At 51.3% G+C, this 22,611-nt stretch overlaps 2 protein-coding genes across 8 annotated transcripts in view; both read right to left on the reverse strand.

The window, feature by feature from the left end:
• Positions 1 to 430: 430 nt before the first annotated feature.
• BBS1 (Bardet-Biedl syndrome 1) lies at positions 431 to 18,822 on the reverse strand. Of its 5 annotated transcripts, none has more exons than XM_060302895.2 (17): positions 18,416 to 18,822; positions 17,995 to 18,071; positions 17,845 to 17,879; positions 14,595 to 14,867; positions 14,433 to 14,479; positions 14,253 to 14,291; positions 14,058 to 14,130; positions 11,967 to 12,155; positions 11,011 to 11,117; positions 9,708 to 9,828; positions 9,375 to 9,533; positions 8,194 to 8,263; positions 7,446 to 7,604; positions 4,816 to 4,949; positions 3,656 to 3,745; positions 2,760 to 2,846; positions 431 to 2,526 (listed from the first exon to the last, which is right to left on the reverse strand). In XM_060302895.2, exons 1-17 carry the CDS (start codon positions 18,460 to 18,462, stop codon positions 2,440 to 2,442), a joined length of 1,794 nt encoding a protein of 597 aa, XP_060158878.1. In that variant the 5' UTR covers positions 18,463 to 18,822; the 3' UTR covers positions 431 to 2,439. The 5 variants fall into 5 exon arrangements, with proteins under 5 accessions (XP_060158878.1, XP_060158879.1, XP_060158877.1 ...); XM_060302896.2 differs by having other exon boundaries at positions 431 to 2,159; positions 3,656 to 3,790; positions 18,416 to 18,815; XM_060302894.2 differs by having other exon boundaries at positions 3,656 to 3,790; positions 17,995 to 18,068; positions 18,416 to 18,809.
• A 256-nt stretch (positions 18,823 to 19,078) lies between these two features.
• Positions 19,079 to 22,611, reverse strand: part of DPP3 (dipeptidyl peptidase 3) — a 35,307-nt gene continuing 31,774 nt past the window's right edge. For all 3 annotated transcript variants that reach the window (XM_030833475.3, XM_030833474.3, XM_060302889.2), the window contains exons 17-18: positions 22,158 to 22,320; positions 19,079 to 19,729 (exon numbers count right to left, since the gene is read on the reverse strand). In XM_030833475.3, the coding sequence (XP_030689335.2) occupies positions 19,557 to 19,729; positions 22,158 to 22,320 (336 nt within the window). In that variant the 3' untranslated portion in view covers positions 19,079 to 19,556. The remainder of the gene's footprint in view (positions 19,730 to 22,157; positions 22,321 to 22,611) is intronic.

A 22,611-nucleotide genomic window follows, 5' to 3' on the forward strand; every position in this document is an offset into this window, starting at 1 on the left:
CAGGGTGCTCCCACAAGAGAGCTATAAGCCTCATCTATTACGATAGGGAGCCAAGAAATAATGTCTAAGCATAAACATATTTAAAGAATAACTAAGAGAACTGTAGCATGGGGGCAGTACTGGGGAATGGGGAGAGGCTTGCAGGATCTTAGTTCCCTGACCAGGGATTGAACACGGGCCGCTGCAGTGAAAGCGCGAGTCCTAACTGCTAGACCAGGAAATTCCTGAGAGGCTGTTTTCTTGTTATAAACTGCCTAATTCCATAGTACCAAGTAGGTACATGTTTTTAGATACTTTAAAAAAAAAAAAAAGGCAGCACCACTCTCCTCATCCTTAATGTACAGTTTCTTGGAGCTCTAACTGGTGAGGGCATTGGGTATCATGCACAGTTTCTTGCTTTGTATTGCTTTATTTACACTGTCCAGACCAGTACAATTCACATATTTTTTAATAATAGGTACATTGTATTATATCATATAAATTCACGTTAGGTTGGGCTTAGGAATAGCTTCTCCACTTTCATCATCATGAATAACTATGAGTTGAACCCAGATCAGACTTCTTTGTTCACACAGTTCATCACTTCACTGGGGTGAAAGGGATTGTGAGGTCATCTGGCCCAGCCCCAGTGCCACAGCTCCAGTGACAAGGGGCCCAATACCTGCTAGGGCAGGCCCTTCCATCTCTGATAAGCTGTCTCAGAAGACTCTTCAGGTTAAGCTGAAATCTCTCTGACAGCGACACTCGCTCTACCTGTCTTTCCATTTCCAGACAAAACGTCCTGCTTATTCCAACTGTGCCTCAGTCAGCTCGATCTAGAAAGTCTAGACCACCCTGATCCAATTGGTTTGTTTGCGAGTGGCTGGACTCTGCAGAGAGGAGGGGGATGGGGCTCTTTCTCTGGTCCAGTCCCCTTGCTTCTCTTAACCTGGCCCCAGAATGCATTCCCTGGGGAGGACAGGGGGTGACTGTGGGCTGTCCCTCACTGTCTCCGGCACAGAGGCTGTTGCCCGGCAGAATCAATCAGCTTGGGGCCCTTGGTCTCAAGAGCAAAAGCTCTGCACTTACTCCTGCACTTACTTTCTGGAGTTGACTCCTTGTTTCCTCTAGAGGGGCTGCCAACTCTAGGATGTTAGAGCTGAATCTGGTCAAACTGCCTCATTTTACGCTTGGGGAAACTGAAACACACAGGGATTTGGGTACTTCCCACAAGCCTGAGCTGTCTGCCACATGCTAGCCTGTACCTGGTCAGACAGAAGATATAGGTCCTTCCTCAGGCAGTAGGGTTCCTGGCTCACAAATGGCTCAGGGCGGCCCTGGTAGCGCTAACTCAAAAGAAGACTGTGAGGCGGGCCAGGCAGACTAGCCAGGGGGTTCCAGGAAGCACCAAGGGCCCGGACTGTGGGTCTCTGATGCTTAAGGTCTAAACATGTACTTTCATTCAGTCTTCAACCTGACTCAACACCTATGGTCCATGCCTTTCCAGTGAATCTCACACTGTGGCCACTGCCCAGTGAACCTGCCACTCACCTGACCGATCTGGGCTCCGGGGCACAGAAGAGCATCTTGACTGGCAGTTCTAGGCTTCTGCCTCCCAAAGCCCCTCCCCAGGACCCCAGAGACGCCCCTCCTGTGTGCCGCGGCCCCACCTCTGCTCTGTCTCTCTGAGCCTTCCTCTCCTGGGATGCTTTCTGGGCACGAGCATCCAAGTCAGGAGCAGCAGCTGTGTGGTCTTCAGAAGCCTGGTGGGGGCTGGGGCCACTAGCTCCTGCACGGCGCTCTCTGCCCCCCGCAGCAGCTTCTCCCTTGGTGATCTTCACAGAGCATCACAGGCCTGAGACCTTGGCTGAGCCCAAGACTTCCGGTGGGAAGGCAGCTATTCCCAGGGCCCCCTGCTGAGCTCACGAGGGGAGATCAGAGCATGTGTTTTGCCTGCAAGCTGAGCTGGGAGGAGCCAAGCCTCTGGAACCCCAGGGAGCAACAGGGGGCTCAGTCTCACCCAAGAAGAGCCTCTGATTGTCTCAGGCAAGGCCCCAGCCAATTCTGCAGCAGCAGTAGAGTGACATGCCTAAGGGAAGCGGCAGACGAGGAGGCTGGGCCTATGCCCTCATCTCACCTTGAGCACTTCAGAACTCTGCCTTCAGACCTGGGAGTGGCTTCTGGGGAAAAGTGGGGAGAAGAGAGAGCCCAAAGGGCCAATGCCTGGGTTTCCCTGAGGAGGACGGAGCCCAACCTCCTGGGGACTCACTGACCTGCTGCTACAGGTCACCCAGTGGTCAGGGTGGTGAGAAAGGGGCACTAGGAGAGGAGAGGGAGGCTGTTGCCCAGCACACTGCTGCACTGGAGTGGGCCTGGGGCCGTGGACTCTGCCCGGCTCAGTGGGAGGGGCTGGAACTCCCTGGTCCTGATTCCACAGGGGCTTTAACACGGGCTCAGGCGTCAGGCAGCTGCCAGCCCCTCACTCACAGGCATGTTGATATGGGCGCTGAGCAGGGGTGCGCTCTGGCCTTCTCGGAGCACCAGCACCTATGGAGAAGGTGCCCCAGGTAGTAGGGGGCATTCCCCCTTTACCCCTGCTCCTGCAAAGGCCAAGCACGGTCTGGTCTGCACTGGCCCTAGTGCAGGGCTCTGTCAAAGGGGAGGGGGAGGCTGGGAGGCCTCTACTGGGCAGACACCCACCCCATCCTGGCAGCCACCCAGGGGCCTTGTCCGCACTCACTCACACTGACCTCCCCAACTAGTACCAACCGGCAACCTACCTTGATAATGTCTGAGATGCCCTTGTCACTAAGACTCTCCACAAAGGTCTCCAGGGGGTAGTTGAGCCCTGGCACCAGCAAGGGGACCTAAGTTTGGGGACAAAGAGGTAAAGAAGTCAGCCCTCACGCCTAGACAGTGTTTGGTAGATTCCAAAGCACTCTCATACCTGTTGTCCCAGCTGAACTTCAGTGTGCCCTGGCAGGGTGGGCAGGGATGATAAGCCAGTTTGAGGAGGATGTGGGCTCAGTGGGGGGAGTGAATGCCACAGGGCTGCATGCATGTCCCTAATTAAAGCTAAACCTTTTTTTTTTTTTCTTTTGGCCACACCGCACAGCAGGCGGGATCTTAGTTCCCCGACCAGGGATCGAACCCGTGCCCCCTGTAGGGGAAACGTGGAGTCTTACCCACTGGGCCACCAGAGAAGTCCCTAAACCTAAACCTCCAACCAAGTCCAGGGCTATTTCTTTCACATCCCAAAGTCTTTCTCAGTTTCTGGTCCTTCCAACTCAGGGTCAAACCTGGACCTGGGGGGAAACAAGGCTCTTCACTCTGGAAGAGTCTCCGTGGGGCTCCCATTCCCGCTGCAGGAGTGGCTAGAAAACAGGGCGGGCTCTGGGACCCCAGAGCACCAACAGGCTTCTGAGAGCAGCACCGGTGAGGCCTGGACTCTCACTGTTCTCCCAGAACCTTCGGTGTGCCTCCCTGAGACCTCTCACAGGCTGGGAGAAAAGCAGCTGAGGCAGGTCTCGGGGGCTCTCCCCAGGGCCCCTGCTGCACCCTAGTCTGGTCTGTGGCTGTAGCCACTTGCCAGCTCCCTCACCTCTGACCTGCGGACATCTAATCCGGCCCCGCCCACCCTTTCTCACTCCAGGTCTCAGTAAGGTGGGTCCAGTACCTTGAAGAAGGCCCGGGGCAGAGCATAGAGCCCCTCGTTGTACAGGAAGCAGACCAGCAGCCCCAGGATGGGTCGGGCTGTTGAGGTGTTCTGCAGGTGAAGGGTGAGCTTAAAGGTGGGGCCCAGGCCCTGAACCTGTGTAGAGGGTGGGGTGGGGAGAAAGCCCGTAGGACCTAGTGGCCTTGGGGGCCAAATATGGCCTACCCCGGCCCTGCCCGCCCGCTCCCCCATCAGCGCCCTCAAGTCACCTTCCTCGAACCACTCTAATGCACTGTCCATCCGCCCCTCAAAAGGCACGGAGCTCAGAAGCTTGGCTCCGTGTGCAAGGGATGAGCAAAATCCCAGAGCGGAGAAGGGGCTCGACCGAGGCCACTCAGCAAGTTGGTCGGAGGCACAGTTGGCCTGGGGAAGCCGGCCCTGGCTCCCACCTGTGTCCATGCCCTGCCCCACCCCGCTCTTCGCAGGGCCTGGCCCAACCTCCTCCTCTCGTCTTCTGGTGGCTGCAAGGATTTCACTTTCCTCCCTCTTATCCTCGACTGCTCTGCAGCTGCTTCCTCTCTGTATCTATCCACTTTCTTTAGGGAAAGGGATATCAGAAGCCCAATTGGATCAGACAGCACACCTCAGGGACCCATTCAGAGCCGGCTGGAGCCCTGACGACCTTGAGGTCACTTGTGTCTGAGTACAAGGGGCCCTTATCCTCCTTGTGCCAGTGTAAGTCTCAGGATGGCCCCTTCCCAGTACTGGGCAGTCCCAACTCCTTGGGCTGCCGGCAGTTACCGAAATGAACAGGTTTCTTCCCTGTACCACAGCTGTAAGAGTCCCTCAAGGCTCCTGGGAAGAAACAGCCCAGGGTGACTACCTGTGCGCCCTGCCCCAAGTCTGGGGGCTCGTCTGAGGCACCGCATGGAATAAGGGGGCTGGAGAGCGTGCCCCACTCTGCGGCCAGCCAAGGGGAAGAGGCGGCACAGGAAAGAGGTGAGAGCGCTCTCACAGAGGAGGACGTGAGCCTTGGGCCCTGGGCCTGTGGGAAGGTGAGAAGGGGCACGGGGCCTAGTTGCCTTGGGATCTGCTCCTGGGCCGAGGGGTGCCCGCACAGCCCTGACCTCTGCCCTCCTGGCCCTGAGGTGGCTGATGCCCCCCGCCACGTGGGTGCTCACCACAGCGTGCAGCTTGAGCGGCTCCCGCGCCGTCGCAGACACGGGGCTCAGGCTGGACTCGAGGGCCTGCGCGTAGGCACGGGCGGCCCGGAGGCGCAGCAGGTAGAGGTCTGCCTGGAAGGTCCGGTGCATGGCTGAGGAGGCACACAAAGGGCCGATGCTGGACGTGAGCATGCTGGACATGAGGCGGGAGGAGGGGGCAGGGCTGGGGGAGAGGGTGCTGCTCAGGCGGCCGTGGGGAGAGTGCGAGAGGAAGGCACAGTGGGCAGAGGCTGGGAACGTGGGCAACGGGAGGACTGAGGTCCCACAGCCAGCCTCTGGTGACACTGGACGCTGCGGACCACTCCCTGCTCCTGCTTCCTGGTTCTCGCACCACCTGGCTGCCCACACAACCGCAGCCTCCTTTGCTGGCTCCTTCTAGTAAGGGCTGGGGTTCCCTCGAGTTTTGTCCTTGGTCTTCTTCTCATCCTCTGTCTTCCTCGCTGCCCCATCCATGTCCTGCCCCGGCTGTGACCACCCCAAAGAGGAACAACCGCGAGCTCCTGAGGGCAGGGGTGCATCGGGGTCTGGCCCGCGTCTGCACCTGGTACTGTGCACTCATCTTGGGCAGCTCGGCGCCCGGCCTGCCTGCTGCTTCTAACTGCCTGATGGGCACCTCCACCTGGACGTCCCATCAACCCCTGGAGCTCAACGCTGCGGAAACCAACCTCATTTCCCTAACTCCGTCACTGCATCCCCATCCATCAAGTCACCCAGGTTAACCCCTCACAGCTAATCATTTGCCAAGGTCGGATGACTCTTCCTCAGGGCCTCTCCAGAGCCCACTCCCTCCCCTCCATCCCACTGTCCCTACTTTCCAGACTGAGCACCTTGGTCAGCCAGTCTGTCCTTGCTCCTTGTGCCTGCGAGGAGCCTTCTGCCATTCAGAAGCTTTCATCTTTATGTTACCCCATCCTTTCATCTTTCCTTTTTCCTCTAATACTTTCACAGTTTATTTTTAATTTACCCAGAATTAACTTTTGTGTTTGGTATGAGGTAGAGTTCTAACTTTTTTTCTAGAAACAAGTTGTCCTAATTATGTTTCTTGGACAGTCTCTCCTTCCCCCACTAATTTGAAATGACACATCTATCATATACTGACTTTCCACGCGTACAAGGGTCTGTTTCTGGACTTCCTAAACGTGCCACTGAGCTGTATCAATTCCCATACTGATGCCACAGCTGCTAATTCCTACAGCTTCATAGTTCATTCTGCTATCTGATAGGCTGAGTCTCCTCATTCTTATTTTCCCCAAACTTCTTAGATTTACTCTTAGAATCAACTGGTCAAGTCCTCAAAATAAAACCCATAGGGATTTTAACTGTAACTTTGCTATGTTTCTAGATTAATTTCAGAAGCTGTTAACTAATCAACAGCTTTACAACTTTAGGTCTTACTACCCTGAGACTTGGTAAGTCTCATCATTTAAATATTCAGGTGGTCTTTCCTGTTCTTTAAAGCAGTTTTATAATTTTCTTTATTAGACTTTGTATGTTTTCTTGTTAAGTTTACGTCTAAGGATTTCTTTGCTATTGTGAATGGAAACTTTCTCTTTTCTAACTGGATACTGTTGGTATATACAAAAGCTATTGATTCTTGCTATTTTCATTATACCTTAGAGAACTTCTTAATTATTTCTCTAATATATCAATTGCTTCTCTTGGGTCCTCTAGGCTACAACAGCCTGCTAGCTATTTTCTTTATCCTGTAATTTATCCTTTAAACTGTAAGCCAGATTCCTTTCAAAGACAGAGGGGGTTGAGTTACTGTATTTTTCTGCTTAACATCTTTCCCATCTCTCCACTACACGGAATAAACCAAAACATCTTAACTTCGCATTCCAGACCCTTTCGGAGCCAGCTGACCTGCTTTCCCAGCCTCCCCGCTGGCCACTGAGCCTTCCTGCACTGCACCCGCAGCTACATGACAGATGCTGCTTAGATCCACGTAGGGCCCTGCGCCTTTTCCCAAGCCTCTTCCGAAATCGCCCTCCCCTCTCCCTCTCTGGCTGGTAGGCTTATAATCAGCTTTTGGGGCCAAATCCAGTATCATCTCTCTCTGAAGCCTTTCCCAGGCTCCCAGGCAAACACACTCCCTTGTGTGTCTCAACAGCCCTCTGCAGAGACTTATTCTACACCTGTCATGCAACATGAAGTTAGCAAGGTCTACTGAGCTCTTTAGGTAGGGACTGGCCTAATTCTAGGCACCTGGCACAAGGCCTGGCATAATCATAGGTATTAAGTGAATGTATGAATAAATGAACAAAAAGAGGAGGAAAATCAAATAGGATAAGGAAGAACCTCGATCAGATTCTACTTCTCTCATGAGAATTCCTCCATCTAAAAGTGGCTGCTCCCTCCTCGAATTCTAAGGGCTCTCGCCCTCACCCACAGCACCTTCCCCCTTGAGCTGTAGCTCTTTGTTGGCAGGGTGTACCTGCTAGGCTGTCTCTGGGCTTCCAGAGGCATGAGACCCACCCGGTTCACCCAGGTCTCCTCCCACTGCTCAGGGCACCCAGGCGGCATTCACCCAGTTCCTGCTGCTTTAGCGCAAGGGAGGAGGAAGAGGAAGGAGCCAGCCTGAATCTCACCGGTGCCGGCTTCCCGCTCTCGCAGTGTCTGATCCACGTAAAGCCGGGTCTTTCGGGGCATGTTGAGTTTCATGGCCTGGGCTGGTGGGGGACCTGCTTCACCTCCCCCCTCCACAAACACTGCTGTGCGCTTCAGGATCTTGATAATCAGGCCACCACCTAGGGAGGAGGACAGGCAGAAGCAGATTTGTCCTCCCCATTTCTACCCTACATTCCCATTCTTTCTTCCCAAACAATCTGTCTCATATCGACCCATTTCAGTCTTCCTGCTGAGACTCTGAGTTTCTGGAAGGAATGAAGTGTGTCCTACCATTAATTCAAACATTCATTTAGCAGCTGATTTACTTGTTTATTTTTGGCTGCGCCACTCTGCTTGCGGGATCTTACTTCCCTGACCAGGGATCGAACCCGGGCCCCCTGTAGTGGAAGTGCAGAGCCCTAACCACTGGACCGCCAGGGAATTCCCTAGTAGTTATTTATTGACCACTGTGATGTTCCAGTTCCGCATTGTGGCGGATACTGGGGTGAACTGGAGACACAGCCAGGGCCTGGCCCCCAGGTAGTGACATCAGACTGCTGGTGAGCTGTCCCCAGTGAAGGCCCAGCCCAGACAGGACGTGTCTGCAAGCCCTGCTTTCCAAACCTAGGCCCACCAATGTTCCACATCCGCCTCCTCTTCTTTCCCAGGATCTGGCCTATCTCACTGACTCCCAACTTTAAAACCCCTGCCAGGCCTGACTTGTCTCACCTCGTGTAGTCATGATGAGGGTGTGATCTTCCCGCCCGTAGCGGCCAAAGCAAAGGCTGGTCACTGCATCCTACGGTGGCGATGTCAGAGTTTAGCTGGGAAAATGACTCAGTGAGGAGAGCAAGTCTGGGGGGAGGGGGATAAGGCTTGGAGACCCCAGATATGATGTAAGAGGTGAGATGTGAGGCGAGGCCTGGAGCCACGCTGCCTCTAATCCCAGCCCCCTCCTCACTGCCACGGCCACAGTTCCAGACTGAACATCACTGGCTTTGGGGTCAGCTTTCTAAGAGGTCTCCCAGCCTAGTCTTCCTCCCCAGTGTCTTTCACACTGCTGCCTCTGCTGCCTTTCAAAAATATAAATATGACCACACCTATTCCCTGCTGAAAAACCTCCAGTGGCTTTTGCCCTCCTTGTCAGGACATTCAAGGCCTTCCGCATCTGACGCCAACTTGCCTTTTCTATCAGTTCTCTCCCTGCCCTTTCCCCAACCCACACACCACACCACCTGCCCTCCCAGCAGCCTGTGGTCCAAACCAGCTGCTTTCCAATTTTACATTGTGACATATGACACTTTATACATACAAGTACACAAAGTTTCACATGTGATATATTCTGAACTTCTTTTTTCTGGTTCTGTTGCTGGCCTATTAAATTGATTTTGTTTGAAAAAGTCTGGTCCAGATTCATCAAACTACCTGGACTCCTTTAAAGAACACTCATGCCTCTCAGCCTTTGTTCATGTTATTTCCAGTCTGGAATATTCTATCTCCATTTATCCACTCCATTTATCGAAGCAGACTGCTTCGAGGCCCAGCTGAATTGTGGTTTGCCCTGTGAAATGGCCCCTGAGTTCCGTCCCTATTTATCCTTCACCTCCCCCCCCCGCCCCCAGTCACTGGGCTGCCTCTGTGCTTTTTCAGTGCTTTGCTCTGCTTTAGTCTGCCTTGCATTTGAATCGGCTGTGTCTCTAGCTGGCTATCACTTCAGACTGTAAGTTCCCCAACAGTAAGGATTCAGTCACTGATTTATCCTTCTAATACAGTGAGTTGTGCATATGGGATGCTCAACGAATGTTTTCAAAATGCATCAGAAGTTAAGGGTGGCAGGTGGAGTGGGGTCAGGAGAGGCAGCGAAGGGGCCCCACAGGCGGGAGCGGGGCAAGGAGGAGGCAGCAGCTCACCGGCGTGCGGACGATGCTGAGCAGGGCCTTGTCGCGGTAGATGCGGACCTCTCCGTTGGCCAGTCCGGCCATGACGGCCTGCAGGCCCCGGGAGCGCTGCTCCAGGAGGTTCATGGTCAGGATGGCTGCGGGCATCTGCACTGTCCACAGCCTCTTACCCTGCGTGGGGGGCAAGGGACGGCTAAATGTCTGCAGGGGGCTCAGGGCTTAAGAGTGGAAAGAAGGGGTGGCTGGAGTTGCTGGGAAGGGAAGGCCGGAAGGGCTCGCCTGCTGAGGGGGACTGAGGAGGCACGGGTGGAGGGGCTGGGGCTGGTGCTTGCCCAGAGGCCACACCTTGTGGGTGAAGCCATGCAGGCTGTCTTGGTTGCTGCCCACCACCAGGACCTTGTGAACCCGGACAAGCCCCACAGGCTGGGCACTCAGCTCGATGCAGTACTTGGGGCGCTTGGAGTCTCTGTGGAATAAAGACACACTCTCCCAGCCCCAGAGGAACCCTCTCTCCTTCCCCGGCTGACCCTCCTCTTTCCAAGCCCCACAGACTCTCCTGGCAGGAACCTTGGCCCACAAGCAGATGACTGCGCTATTAGTTCCACCTCTGTGACTTAGTAGCTGCACGACCTTGGATAACAGGAAGCGTGTCTTCCCTCCTAGTCTTCCTCTCAACTTTACCACAGTAATTTGTGTGATAACCTGGCACTTACCAGTTTACAGTGAGCACACTGCAGGTTAGACAAAGCAACGGACTGACGCAGTTTAGTAATTCATCAGAAAAGCATGAGGAGTTTATTCTGTGTAAATGCACTGTTCTCAGTTTCCTGGCCTCTGAGTCTTAATTTCTCTTATCCAGAAAGTAGGGATAATTCCTGTCTGTCCATCACAGGCTCTAGCCCACCTTGCTTAAGTCTGAGCCAGAGTCATCTCCCACCTGATGACTCCTCTGAGAGCTTCCCCACTGGTCTCCGGGACTCCTTCCAATCTACCCTCCACCCAGCACCTGCATCGGCAGGTGGACTCTCAACCACTGCGCCACGAGGGAAGCCCTTGCTTCACTTTCTGAACAACTGGCTCCTTCTTAACCTTCAAGTCATCTCCCCAGACAGGCATTCGCTGATCACCCTGACCCCATTGTTTTTTCCCATTGAGCCTGTATTTTTCCTCCATAGCATGCATCCAGTTTGCAACATTACCTTGGTTTGTTGACTTTAATATCTATCTTTGTTAATGTTTTGTTCATCAATATATCCCCAACACCTTATACAATGCCTCATACATAGTAGGTGCTCGAAAACATTTCTTGAATTAAAAAAAATGACTGTTGAGAAATATCAAACTAATGCATAAGGAAATGTCACATACCTATAAAAGCAACAGAACAAGTATGAGAGACTATTTTCATTTCTTCTAATATCTGATTGCATCACTCGTGTTACGGCCACCCGGCCCAGTCTCTCACAGGCCCCATCGGACGAGCCTCCACATGTCCCCTGTGCTCAAGGGCTCTGCCTCCTATATGAAGTTCTCAGCTCTTTCCATTCCCACATTCCAGCCCCAAAGCCCCCTGCTCATCTTACAAGCCCTCAAGACCACCAGGTTTCTGAGATGTTCCTCTGGCCCCAGAGACCACGGATGTGGCTACCTTCTCAGCATATAGATGTTCCCGTTGCGGCAGGCAGCAGCAAGACGGAACTCCACATCGAACTGGCCAGAAACCTCCAGGAAGACGGGGACGCTGGGTAGGCTCATCTGCAAAGAACAGACTCAAACATCCCGATTTCCCTGGAGCCCCAGCCCTTCCCTGACCTGAAGTAATTCCTCCAAGTCCCAATCTCCTCACTCACACCCTGCTGGTCACAGTTTAAACTTGTACAATTTTTCTGGAAGGAAACTCGGCAACATGTAGCCCTTTGACTAAACTCGGCCACTTCTAGGAATGCATCGTAAGGAAGCATTTAGATAAGCACGCAAAGATGTTTGGGCAAGGAAGCCCACTGAGGTGGTGTTAATAATAGCAAAAAACTGCAAACAAATGTACAATAGGTGACAGGGTACATCTATATAATCGATGTGTGGCCTTTGCAAAGGCTGATGTGGTTTTATATAGATACAGAAAGATATTGATAAGCTTCTGCTACATGAAAACAGTAGCTTACATGATCCTATGCCAAGAGGCCATATTTGTAAAAAAAAAAAAAATTACGTAAAGTTATATATCTGTGTCTAAATATGAAAATGTCTGGAAAGACTTATGCCAAAGACTTATCTGTGGGTGGTGGGATTTGGGGATATATATCTTTTTCTTTTCTTCTTCTTCTTTTTTTTTTTTTTTTTGTGGCCCCATCACATGGCATGCAGGATCTTAGTTCCCCGACCAGGGCTTGAACCTGTGCCCCCTGCAGTGGAAGCGCAGAGTCTTAACCACTGGACCGCCAGGCAAGTCCCTATATCTCTTTCTTTACGCTTATCTACATTTTATAATTTTCCACAGTGAACACATATTACCAAGAACTAACTGGGGGGCAGGAGATATTGGGGAACAGGGGAGGGAATGGAGCCTGGGCCACGGGTGTGCCCACAGCCAGGCCCCACACTGACCTTGGCCAAAACAGTGAAGGCTTCTGGGTCCAGCACCAGGAGCTCCTTGTTCTCAGTGCCCAGCACCAGGCAGGACACAGCGTCCTCGTCAGCCAGGTTCTTCTTTAAGGTGGTCATGGTGGTGATGACTGTCTGCAGAGGGACTCCAGGGGTCACCCAGTAGCTCCCCTCACACCATCCCCCCAGAGACTACCAGGACGCCCCAGGAAGAAAGAGGGCAAAGGAGGAGGAAGAGTATCAGAGATGTGACAGAAGATTTATGTACAAAGGTGTTTACTGCAACAAACCTAACTTTCTAACAAAAGAGGATTGTCTAAGTCAATTATAAACTATCTGTATGATAAAAAACCCATGCAGTCATTTACAAAAATCACATTTTACAAGAAGACTCAGTGACAGGGAGGATGCTTCTAACGTATTAAGAGAAAACACAGGTAAAAAGTTATGTTAGTATTATCCCAGTTTAAAAAAAATATATGAATAAAAAAACATGCTGGAAAGCTAAACCCTTAAATACAAACACTGGTTATCTCTGGACAATGAGATCATAGGTGATGTTTAATTTCTCCATTGTGCTTTCCTACAGTTTCTACAGTGGGCATATGTTCTTTTTCTAATTGTGATTGGAGAGAAAACAAAAGAGAAGGGGATGATCCCTTTTTTAGGAATTTCTCCTATGGAAGTAACTTAGCGGGACTAAAATGTTTCTTTGGAAAAAGCTGTTCATTGTGTGACTATCTTTAAGATTAAAAAAAAAGGAATGATCCTCAATGCCTAGTGGAAGGAGAAAAGTATAGAAACATGGACGTTAGTGGCTCCCAATCATGTAACCATGCACATACTTGGAACGATGGCCTCCCCAAAACTGCATCTTTTAAGCAATACTTAATTCATTTACTTCCTGATTTTAAAAGTACTCAATGATAGTGACACCTGTGGACCTCAGCTGCTGCTCGGCAGGAGAGAACAATGTTTCTCACAGAATTGTCTAAGGCTAGCCAAAGGCTGAGGTACGTGTTGGTCAGTGTGTTCGGCTCACGTGGCCTCTACAGGAAGTAGCCGGTTCCCCTGCGGCTTTCTGAAATGCAGGGACAGCTATGGGAGCCCATCCCTGGGCTAGGGTCAGGAACCCCTAGGTCAGGAACCACTGGAGTTCATCAACGAATAGGATCATCAATAAAGCCATTAAAAGCATAACTAAGAAAAATATGAAGTGCATAAAAAGGAGACATTTCTTCTCCAATGACCTGCATGTGAATAGTTACATAAACTATGAATGAAATAATGAACAATCAATGAAATAATCAAGGGGTCACTTGATTAAAAATGGAGTTCTTCAAGACTAATGCTCAAGATATATGTTATGTACTCAAGGGAAGCAGGATATAAAAGCATATTTATAAAGGAAATGTACCAAACTGGTACGAGCACCTCTGAGTAGTGAGTGTAGTCACTTATATTTCTCCTTTGTATTTCTCTTTATTTTCAAAGTTTTCTCTAATGAAAATATATTACCTTTACCCCCAAGATGATAAAAGTTATATAAAGCTATATAACTGTATATCAATTCAAAGCTGTCACTGTGGGGCTTCCCTTGTGGCGCAGTGGTTAGGAATCCGCCTGCCAGTGCAGGGGACATAGGTTCAAGCCCTGGTCTGGGAAGATCCCACATGCCGTGGAACAACTAAGCCCGTGCGCCACAACTACTGAGCCCGTGTGCCACAACTACTGAGCCCGCGCGCCTAGAGCCCGTGCTCCGCAACAAGAGAAGCTACCGCAATGAGAAGCCTGCGCACCGCAACGAAGAGTAGCCCCCGCTCACCGCAACTAGAGAAAGCCCACGTGCAGCAACAAAAACCCAATGCAGCAAAAAAATTTTTAAATGAAAATAAATACATTTATTAAAAAAAAAAAGCTGTTACTGTTAACTAGAAAGTAGAAGCCCTGCAGCTTTGTGACTATATATGTGGAAGGGTAACTGCAAAGTAAAACTAGTCGCATTTGGCTGTAGAATTTACCACGAACGTTACATGGTCTCTTTAAAAAACTGTCCATATTTTTTCTAGGGAAATAAGAAGAGAGGGGCAGTACCTGCCGCCTGATGGACTTGGACTTGTGCTGGTTCACAAATGCCTCCATTTCACTCAGCTCCAGCTGCAGAAACCTGGACACACAGAGCACTGACACCTGCATGCCTTGGGCCTGGCTGCCCTCCCCAGGCCACTCCAGGGCCGCTCCCTCCCCGCTGGGAGCTTCTGGAGCCCTGGCCCTCCAGAGGGCCCTTACCTGAGTGACTGTACAGACAAAGGCACCTCTGCCTTCTCCCTGTAAGGAGAGGGACCATCATGGCAGGTTTAGTTAAGGAACAGGGCCTGGGGTTCAGACTGCGGGCTCTGGGATGAAGGCGTAGGGGTGGGGGAATGAGGGAGGGGTAGGAGGCATACGAAGGGGGAAGTGGGATCTCACCGGATGCCCTCCAGCATCTCCTTCAGGGTCAGGGGGTCAATCCGGTCCTGTGCCAGCATGGGAAGAAGGTACAGCCTGTGAGCACCAGAGCCAGGCAGGGAACGAGGACAACCCCAAGGCTGCTACCTTCGCCTTCTTGTTCTCATCCCGCACATCACTCACCTCTTTGGCCTGGTTCCAAAGGTCCTGTTCCAGGGGGTTTGGAGGCAACTGGGGCAGGCTGAACTTGAAGTAGGGCCTGAGATTCTTATACACATACACACAAGGGCCTGACGCGAGTGCCAGCGCTGGTGTCCGGGGTTCGTGTTGCTCCATGAGGAAGGTGGCAGCAGCGGCTGGCAGGGCAGGTAGCGGGCTTTCGCTCAGCACTGTGGGCCCTTTAAGCACCTTCAGGCGGGGCTGCTGCCCACCTGGGCCAAGGTCCCCCACCACCAGCTGTAGAGAGAGGCGGGCCGATTCCTGGCTCAGGGTCTAAAGACCACCCCCGCGACTGCCCCTCTTCTTGGGCTTAGCTTTTTGCTGGTGCACATTCATATACGCTCACAATGCACCATGGGTGGGTGGGGGAAGGGCAAAGGCTTTGCAAGAAGGCTTGTAAGCTGTGTGACCTTGGGAAAACTGATGCAACTTCCTGAGCCACAGTTTTCCCACGTGCAAAAGGGGAATACCTACCATACGACACTTGTAGTGAAAATCAAATGAGGTAATCAACTAGAGAACCTAGCGAGGAATAGGTGGCAGCTCATGTTTTCATTGCTTGTTCAGTAAACGTTTCTTCAGGGCCTGCTCCACGCCAGGCACTGTTCTAGACACTGGAACAGTTGCTGAGGTCAGTGGGGGGCCTGAAACTCATATCTGGGCTCTGAGGCCTGGCTTCCAAACGGGAACAGAGCTAAAGATGCAGAACCAGTCACGCAGAGCAGGATGTGCTCTACGGACCCAGAGAGGAGAACCAAGCTCCTCAGCCTGTCTTTTCCACCCTCCAAGCCACCGTAGCTGTCATGCAAACCCATTCTCCTGAGTGAGGCCTTCAAGGCCCCTCTGATCTGGTTCCCAACTTGTTTTCTAACACCTCCCTATCCATGCTATGCTCCAGCCAGAATGCAGGCTGCCACAGAATGCCCGAATTCTGTGCATGTAGTGTGCTAGGAGCCACACCAGTAACTTCATGCATCCTTTCATTTAATCCTAGCAACAACCTGTGAGGTAGGTACGATTATTAGCCTCATTTCACAAATGAGGAAGCTGTGGCTTAGAGATGTTAGGTAAAAGTCACCCGGCTAGTCAGTGGTAGAGCTAGGACCTGAACCTAGGTCTGTCTGGATCCAAAGCCGGTGGTCTTAACTATTATTTCATATTGGCCTCAACTTTCTAATTTCAAATTTGCTCTTTCCAAATATGCTGTGAACTTCCAAGCCTCTCTGCCTCTGCTTGTGCTGTTCCCTCTGCCTGGAATGCCCTCCTCTCTTCCATGCCTTCTTGGGACACTTCATTCATCCTTCAGCACCAGTTCATGTTACTGCCCTCTAGTGCCTCCTGATAGAGTCACTGTTCTTTCATTGGTGCTCCCGTAATAATTTCCATATATTCTATTTTAGCATCCACTCATCTACCCCCAAAATATTTATCAATTATCTAATTTGTGCCAGGCACTGGGTTAGATGCTTGGAATCGACAGTAAGCAAACTAGCCATTGAAAAAGTTATTACACAAAAGCATTACCATTTCACATTAGTTATTGGGTCTGTGATTTCTCCACCCTTCACTGCTGTCAGCCCAGCGCCAAGCATACACTAGGTGTTCAGTCAACATCATGGATGAATTAAGGGCATTGTCTATATCTCCTTCTGACTATGGACTGGCTCATTTCTAAGTTTAGTGTGTGCACAACACCTGACACACAGAAGGGGTTCACTGTATGCTTGCCGAATTGTTGAATGATTTATGGATAGGAATTTGGGGGCCAAAGTCACCAAATCCGACTGCACAGTCCATGTAGGGTATGACTCCCTTCAAGCTGCCCACATAACACACCCAATGTGGGTTCACTGCCCTTGCTGAGGGCTGAGCTGACAGACCCAGGTCTGCCACCTTTTACAAACTCGGTAAACTCAGCCTCTCAGAATCTATTTTCCCACTAATAAATAATATCTATGTATGTGAAACTGCCTCAAAGAGAGTCTACTCCAGACATGTTAACTTCCTTTATTTAGCCCAATATATATCTCAAACTTTTAAAAACCTGTGCCTTCAAAATTTTTTATCTATTTTTCTTCTTCTTTTTTTTTTTTTTTTTTTGCGGTACACGGGCCTCTCACTGTTGTGGCCTCTTCCGTTGTGGAGCATAGGCTCCAGACGCGCAGGCTCAGCAGCCACGGCTCACAAGCCCAGCTGCTCCGTGGCATGTGGGATCTTCCCGGACCAGGGCATGAACCCGTGTCCCCTGCAACGGCAGGCGGACTCTCAACCACTGCGCCACCAGGGAAGCCCTATTTTTCTTCTTTTTTTAATATTTTCTTGACTACCCCGTGCGGCATGTGGGATCTTAGTTCCCCGTCCAGGGGTTGAACCCACGTGCCTTGCATTGGAAGTGTGGACTCTTAACCACTGGACTGCCAGGGAAGTCCCCCAATTTTTTATTTCTTTATTTATATTTTATTTACTTACTTTTATATTTTAAATTAAATTTAACCTTTTTATTATGGAAAATTTTCAGTCATATACAAAAGTAGAGAGACTCATATAATGAACCCCCAAATACCCATCATCCAGCTTCAACAATGATTAGCTCATGGCTAATCTTAAAATCTATACCCTTTTCTTAAAAAAAAAAAAAAAATTATTTATTTGGCTGCACTGGGGTCTTAGTTGTGGCATGTGGGATCTTTAGTTGGGGCATGTGGGATCTTTAGTTGAGGCATGTGGGATCTAGTTCCCTGACCAGGGATCACACCCGGGCCCCCTGCATTGGGAGCATGGAGTCTTAACCACTGGACCACCAGGGAAGTCCCTATGCCCTTTTTTTTTTTTTTTTTTTTTTTGCTGTACGCGGGCCTCTCACTGTTGTGGCCTCTCCCGTCCTTTTGATAAACATAAAACTCTCACTCTCCTCCCTTCTACTTTCCCTCCAGAGTAACGCCCCACCCCCAACCAAGGGATGTGCCCTTCCAGTAAAGAATTACTTCAAGTTAACAAAATTAAGATGTTTTATCTTAGTATAATTTCCGGCAGCATTTTGCTCTGCTTTACTTTCCGCAGTCTGTACTGTGAAATCAACAGGTTCTCTTCACTTTCCACATTAAAAATAAAATTTAACCCTAAATGTGCTTTTTCAAAGTACACGTTAATTCCAGATTATGCTGAGCTTCTTTGGAGCCATCGGGAAGTCTCACCTCTGGGGTGATATGCTTACCTTGTACTCCCCGTCACCATGCAAATCTGCCAGCTCTGGAAAACATAAAACAGCCATAAGCCAGGGTCTCAGAATTCTAGAGGCTTCCCTACAGAACCATCTGACTCCTCCGTCCCCCAAGAACCGGGGTTCCTGGTCCCAGAGACTCACGCAGGCAGGCGGAAAAGGTGTGGATGTTGGCCATGGGGTCGTAGTGTGCATCCAGCCATTTCGAACTGGCTTCACTGCTGGGAGAAGAGGGAAAGAGTTGCGGGGGGCGCGGAAGATGAATCCCAAGGAAGGGGAAGAAAACTTGCCGGAGCTGGTTTCTGAGAATGAGGTGTGTAGGCAGCTTTGAACTAGGGGTATAGAACATCTGGGTCCAAGTCCAGGCTCCACCACCGGCGCACAGTGACCTCGAGTCACCCACACGCACCCATTCACTCCTTGGGCCTCAGTTTCCCCACTTGATCTCTAAGAGCCCTTCAAGGACCGCCAGCGCTGCTGAGAACCGCAGGAGCCCAGATCCCGGGGACCAGGGCACCCTCTTTACATAGGTAGGAAAAGAGGCCTCAAGGACCCCAGCCTTCACCTCTCAGCTCTGCCGCTGTCGGAATCCGACGAAGACGCAGCAGCCATCTTCTCAGGCGTCACCCTGGCAACCAGCTCCGGCAAGCCGCCGCGCAGCGCCTAATAGAGCCCGGGTTCTGGAAAGCCCGCGTATAAAGGTTCCGGGCGCTCAGCTTTCCGGCCCGGGACGCAGAGGCCAGCGAGCAGGATGCTCTGGCTTGTGCCGGGTTTCTAGCTACTGAGATGCAATCCCTCATTCCAGCTCATATCATTTATCCTTGATCCTTCCAGTAGGAGCTTTTGGGCCCTGCAGCTCAGAGTCAGCAGCAGGGCCCTCTGGCTTTGAGCCCTGGAAACGAGCCCCTGTAGTGTTTATGAACAGCAAAACTAACTCCTCCCCTCTTCATCCTCATGGTTAACCGGGTGGAAAAGAGGCCACTCCTTTTCTCCCTCCTTACTCTAGAGGTCCAGGCTCAGAGAAAAAACACAAAGGGTAAGAGATTAAATCCTAGGATTGTGGCTGAAGTTGAGGCTTTCCAGGTTTTAGGTTCCTGGAATATTTTAAAATAGAAGAAAAGCCACGAAGGAGGACGGCAAAAATTGTGCTACGTTCATCTCTTGACTCTTTGTATATCCACATTTAGAGGTGATGTCAAAATCCCGTTGTGGATGGGAGCCTAAAAATAACCCTCCTTCTCCCTCCGCAGGCCTTGATCCCAGCACCTTGCTGGGAGCAAATGAGAAGTGAGGTAAAGGCAAGGAAGAACCACACAAATTGCAAAGATGGTGGTGGTTTCTAATATTTATTTTTCTGGTTATAAAAGTAATACATGAAGAGCACTGGACTGGGAGAGGTTTTGAGTCCTGCAGGATGCCAGGTCACTTTCTCAGAACCTGCATTGCCTCATCTGGGAAGCCGGATAAGGAGTCCTGCCTTGCTCACCCCACAGAGGGCAGTGCAGATCAGATGAGATAACACAGGGGAAGCACTTGGTAAGCTGGAAAGTGCTGTCAAATGGAAGGGCTTAGTGTCGCCACCCTCGGCTGAGGTAGCACCAAGGTCCGAGCTCCTGCCCCTCCCCTAGCCCCTAAGACACGGACAAAAAGGGGGCCACTTGCAGCCTTGGTTTAGTGGAGTGGGGGAAGGGCCATGCAAATCTGCCTCAAGCCTGGCCAGATGGGGTTTCACTGGGGCACTTCCAGAACCGGGCATCAGCTGTGGCCAGCTGGGTGAGGATCTCCTCCAACTCGGGCCCATCCTCTGGGAAGCGCTCAGAGAAGGATCGGATGAGGCCAGCAGCTGAGGCCTCATACTCAAGAAGCTGTACTTCTGAGCCTGGGGAGGAGATGGAGAAAAAGACAGCAGCAGGAAAAGGTCTTAATAGGGAAGCAGAATCACAATCATAAGCATAGGAGCAGCTAGTTCTTCCTGAGCTCTTACCATGTGCCAAAAATTGTGCTCAATATTTCTTTTTTTTTTTTTTTTTGCGGTACGCGGGCCTCTCACTGCTGTGGCCTCTCCCGTTGCGGGGCACAGGCTCCAGACGCACAGGCTCAGTGGCCATGGCTCACGGGCCCAGCCGCTCTGCGGCACGTGGGATCTTCCCGGACTGGGGCACGAACCCGTGTCCCCTGCATCGGCAGGCGGACTCTCAACCACTGTGCCACCAGGGAAGCCCCTCAATATTTCTTTATCTAACTGAATCCTTAAAATAATCCTATGAGATAGGAAATATTAAAGGGGGGGTATTCAGTGAATTGCTGCACTCATTCATTCACTTAATAAAGATTTACACCAGTGCCATGTTAGGTAAAACAGACACAGTCCTTGGCCTCCAGGAATTGCCTTATCTCTGTCTACTGCTGGACTCTGGGCAAGTTTCTCATCCTCTCTAAGCCTCAGTTTCCTCATCTGTAAAGTGTGGGCAAGCACAGTGCTTGTTGTCTCAAGAAGCTGTGGTGATTAAATACAAGAATGCATTGAGGGAATGCTCACCAGGCGCCAGCTACCACGAGCATCACGACCCCTGAACCTATTACTCACCTGTTAAGTGAGGCTGTTCCCAGGGTACCCATCTCACTTATGGGGTGTTCCTGAATACTCCTGGGAAGCACTTCCCTCTAACATCCCTCCACTGCTCTACCCACTCACAGCACCTTGTTGTGCCCTGTGGCATCATGGGATGTACGCAGCTAAGAGCACAGGCTCTGAGTTCAGATGGCCCAAGTTCAAATCCTGCTCCTGCCACCCACTAACTGTGTGACCTCAAGCAGGTACATTCCCTTCTGTGTCTTAGTTTCCAGCTGAAAAATGGGGATAATAACTTCCTCATTGAGTTGTTGGGAGTTGATCCATGGAAAGTTTTTACCCAGACTCTGGCACATGGGAGTCCTCAAAAGTCAGCTACAATCATCATCAGCATCTTCATCAACATCACCACCACTACCTTTGAAAATTCAACCTGTTCTTCAGGCCTTAAAGTTTTACCCCCACTTCCTCCCCAGACCCTTCCCTGAGTCCCTCAAAAGTAGAGGTGATCTTCCCTTCTCTAAGTGTTCAGACCACTGTTTGTGTCTCTTGGCCACCCATGAACACTTCCCTTATAAGATCATTTCTCTCTCTGGCTCACTCCTAATGGGCTGTGAACTACTTGAAGTGAGTAGTCCAACCCCAATGCCTGCCCAGGGCTGGACAGTCAAAGCAATGACGATATTGTCCATGTAATGAGCACTGACTATGTGCCCGGCATGATCCATTCTCTCACTCATTTGACAGGCATTGAGAGGCTCCTGTGGGCCAGGCCCTGTGCCAGGTGTCAGGGATGTGCTGCTCTTGCTGCCATGGAGATGAGCAGACGAGCAGACAGGAAAATGGCAGAGTGACAGCCGTTTGAAGAAGAGGAGGTTGGGTGATAGCTCAGGGGGTGTGCCTGTAGGGTGGGGAGCCGGGGAGAGGGTTGCCAAGGGGTGGGGGCCAAACTCCTCTATTTTATTTTTTAAATGAGGTGTATTTTCATTGTTATTAATTTTTTCTTTTGGCCGCACCACGCGTCTTGCGGGGATCTTAGTTCCCTGACCAGGGATTGAACCCATGCCCTGGCAGTGAAAGCGCCGGGTCTTAACCACTGGGCCACCAGGGAATTCCCCAGAGTAGAGTTTAGAATAAACCTTTTAAATGCTTTTTCCACACCAGGAGGAGGTAATTATTTCATTTAACCCTCACAACTGCCCATGACTATGGCAGTGAGGAGCAAACGCTCTTAATACAAAAGCGCCTTTAATACAAGAGGTACAAGCGCAAGGCAGACAGGGCCAGGGATTCTGGCAACGGCATCATTGCTTGAGGAGGGAGAAGGACCACGGGGGTGCTGATCTCTCTCCGGGCTCTGCCAAGTCCTGCTGTCCCCTGGGCTCAACTCGGCCTGCTGGGTGCCAACTCTCTGCCTGAGTTGACCTCACTCCTGGGCCCCCGACAGGCCTGATTCTCCGGTATGATGCCTGGCCTCCTCACAGGCCCGGGGTCTGCCTGTTCTACTAGCCCCTGCTCTGCTGGCCTGCCTCAAACCTTCTGTTGCCGTCTGAGAAGCAGCTTGACCCCGTGTGTGTGGGGGGTGGAAGATGCCAAGGTGTGGGCCTGAGGGTTGGCATGGGGAGGAGGGCCACCCCAGGTAGCCTTTCCTGAGCCCGGGTTGGTTCCAGGCCTTCTCTGTGCTCCCAGAGGGCTCTGCACGGCCCCCATCAGTGAGGGCTCAGGAACCCATTACCTTCGAGGCGAGTGTTGGGCTGAACGATGAGCTTCCGGGCTTCCTTACGGAGCAGCACTGTGTCCCTGAGGGAGAGGAAGCACTCGGGGGGTGCATCGGTGACCGCCGCATACCCCTCATACAGGGCCCGGCCTCCAGCCACGTCCCCTGTGGACTTCAGCACCTGTGGGAAGGCAGCAGTTAGTGCCTATCATGGGCGCCCTCCCGGCATCCATGGAGCTTTGCCAGGGGCTACAGCCAACGGCGCCCAGCCCTGGACTACATCTGCTCTCTCGCAGCTTTCCTGTGCTGAATACGCGAGGAATGCGGATCACGTGCTAGCACAGAGTAAGTGCCCACACTAAAGTGAAGCTAATTGTTCTCCTCTGCGTGTCTCACTTGAGCTGTAGACAAGGAAGGTATTATCATCACCCTCTTTTTTTTTTGAACATTTTTAGGGACTTCCCTGGTGGTC

This window comes from Globicephala melas, chromosome 8, assembly GCF_963455315.2.
Source record: "Globicephala melas chromosome 8, mGloMel1.2, whole genome shotgun sequence".
Taxonomy (NCBI): Eukaryota; Metazoa; Chordata; class Mammalia; order Artiodactyla; family Delphinidae; genus Globicephala; species Globicephala melas.

Bases quoted from the DNA above. Each gene is read 5' to 3' on its own strand.
- BBS1 (XM_060302893.2), bottom strand. From the start codon at position 18,462: ATGGCTGCTGCGTCTTCGTCGGATTCCGACAGCGGCAGAGCTGAGAG. The intron at 18,072-18,415 runs GTGAAGGCTGGG...CTCTTCTCCCAG, and splicing joins GACAGCGGCAGAGCTGAGAG to CAGTGAAGCCAGTTCGAAAT. The intron at 3,791-4,815 runs GTGAGCACCCAC...CCCTCTACACAG, and splicing joins CGCTCAAGCTGCACGCTGTG to GTTCAGGGCCTGGGCCCCAC.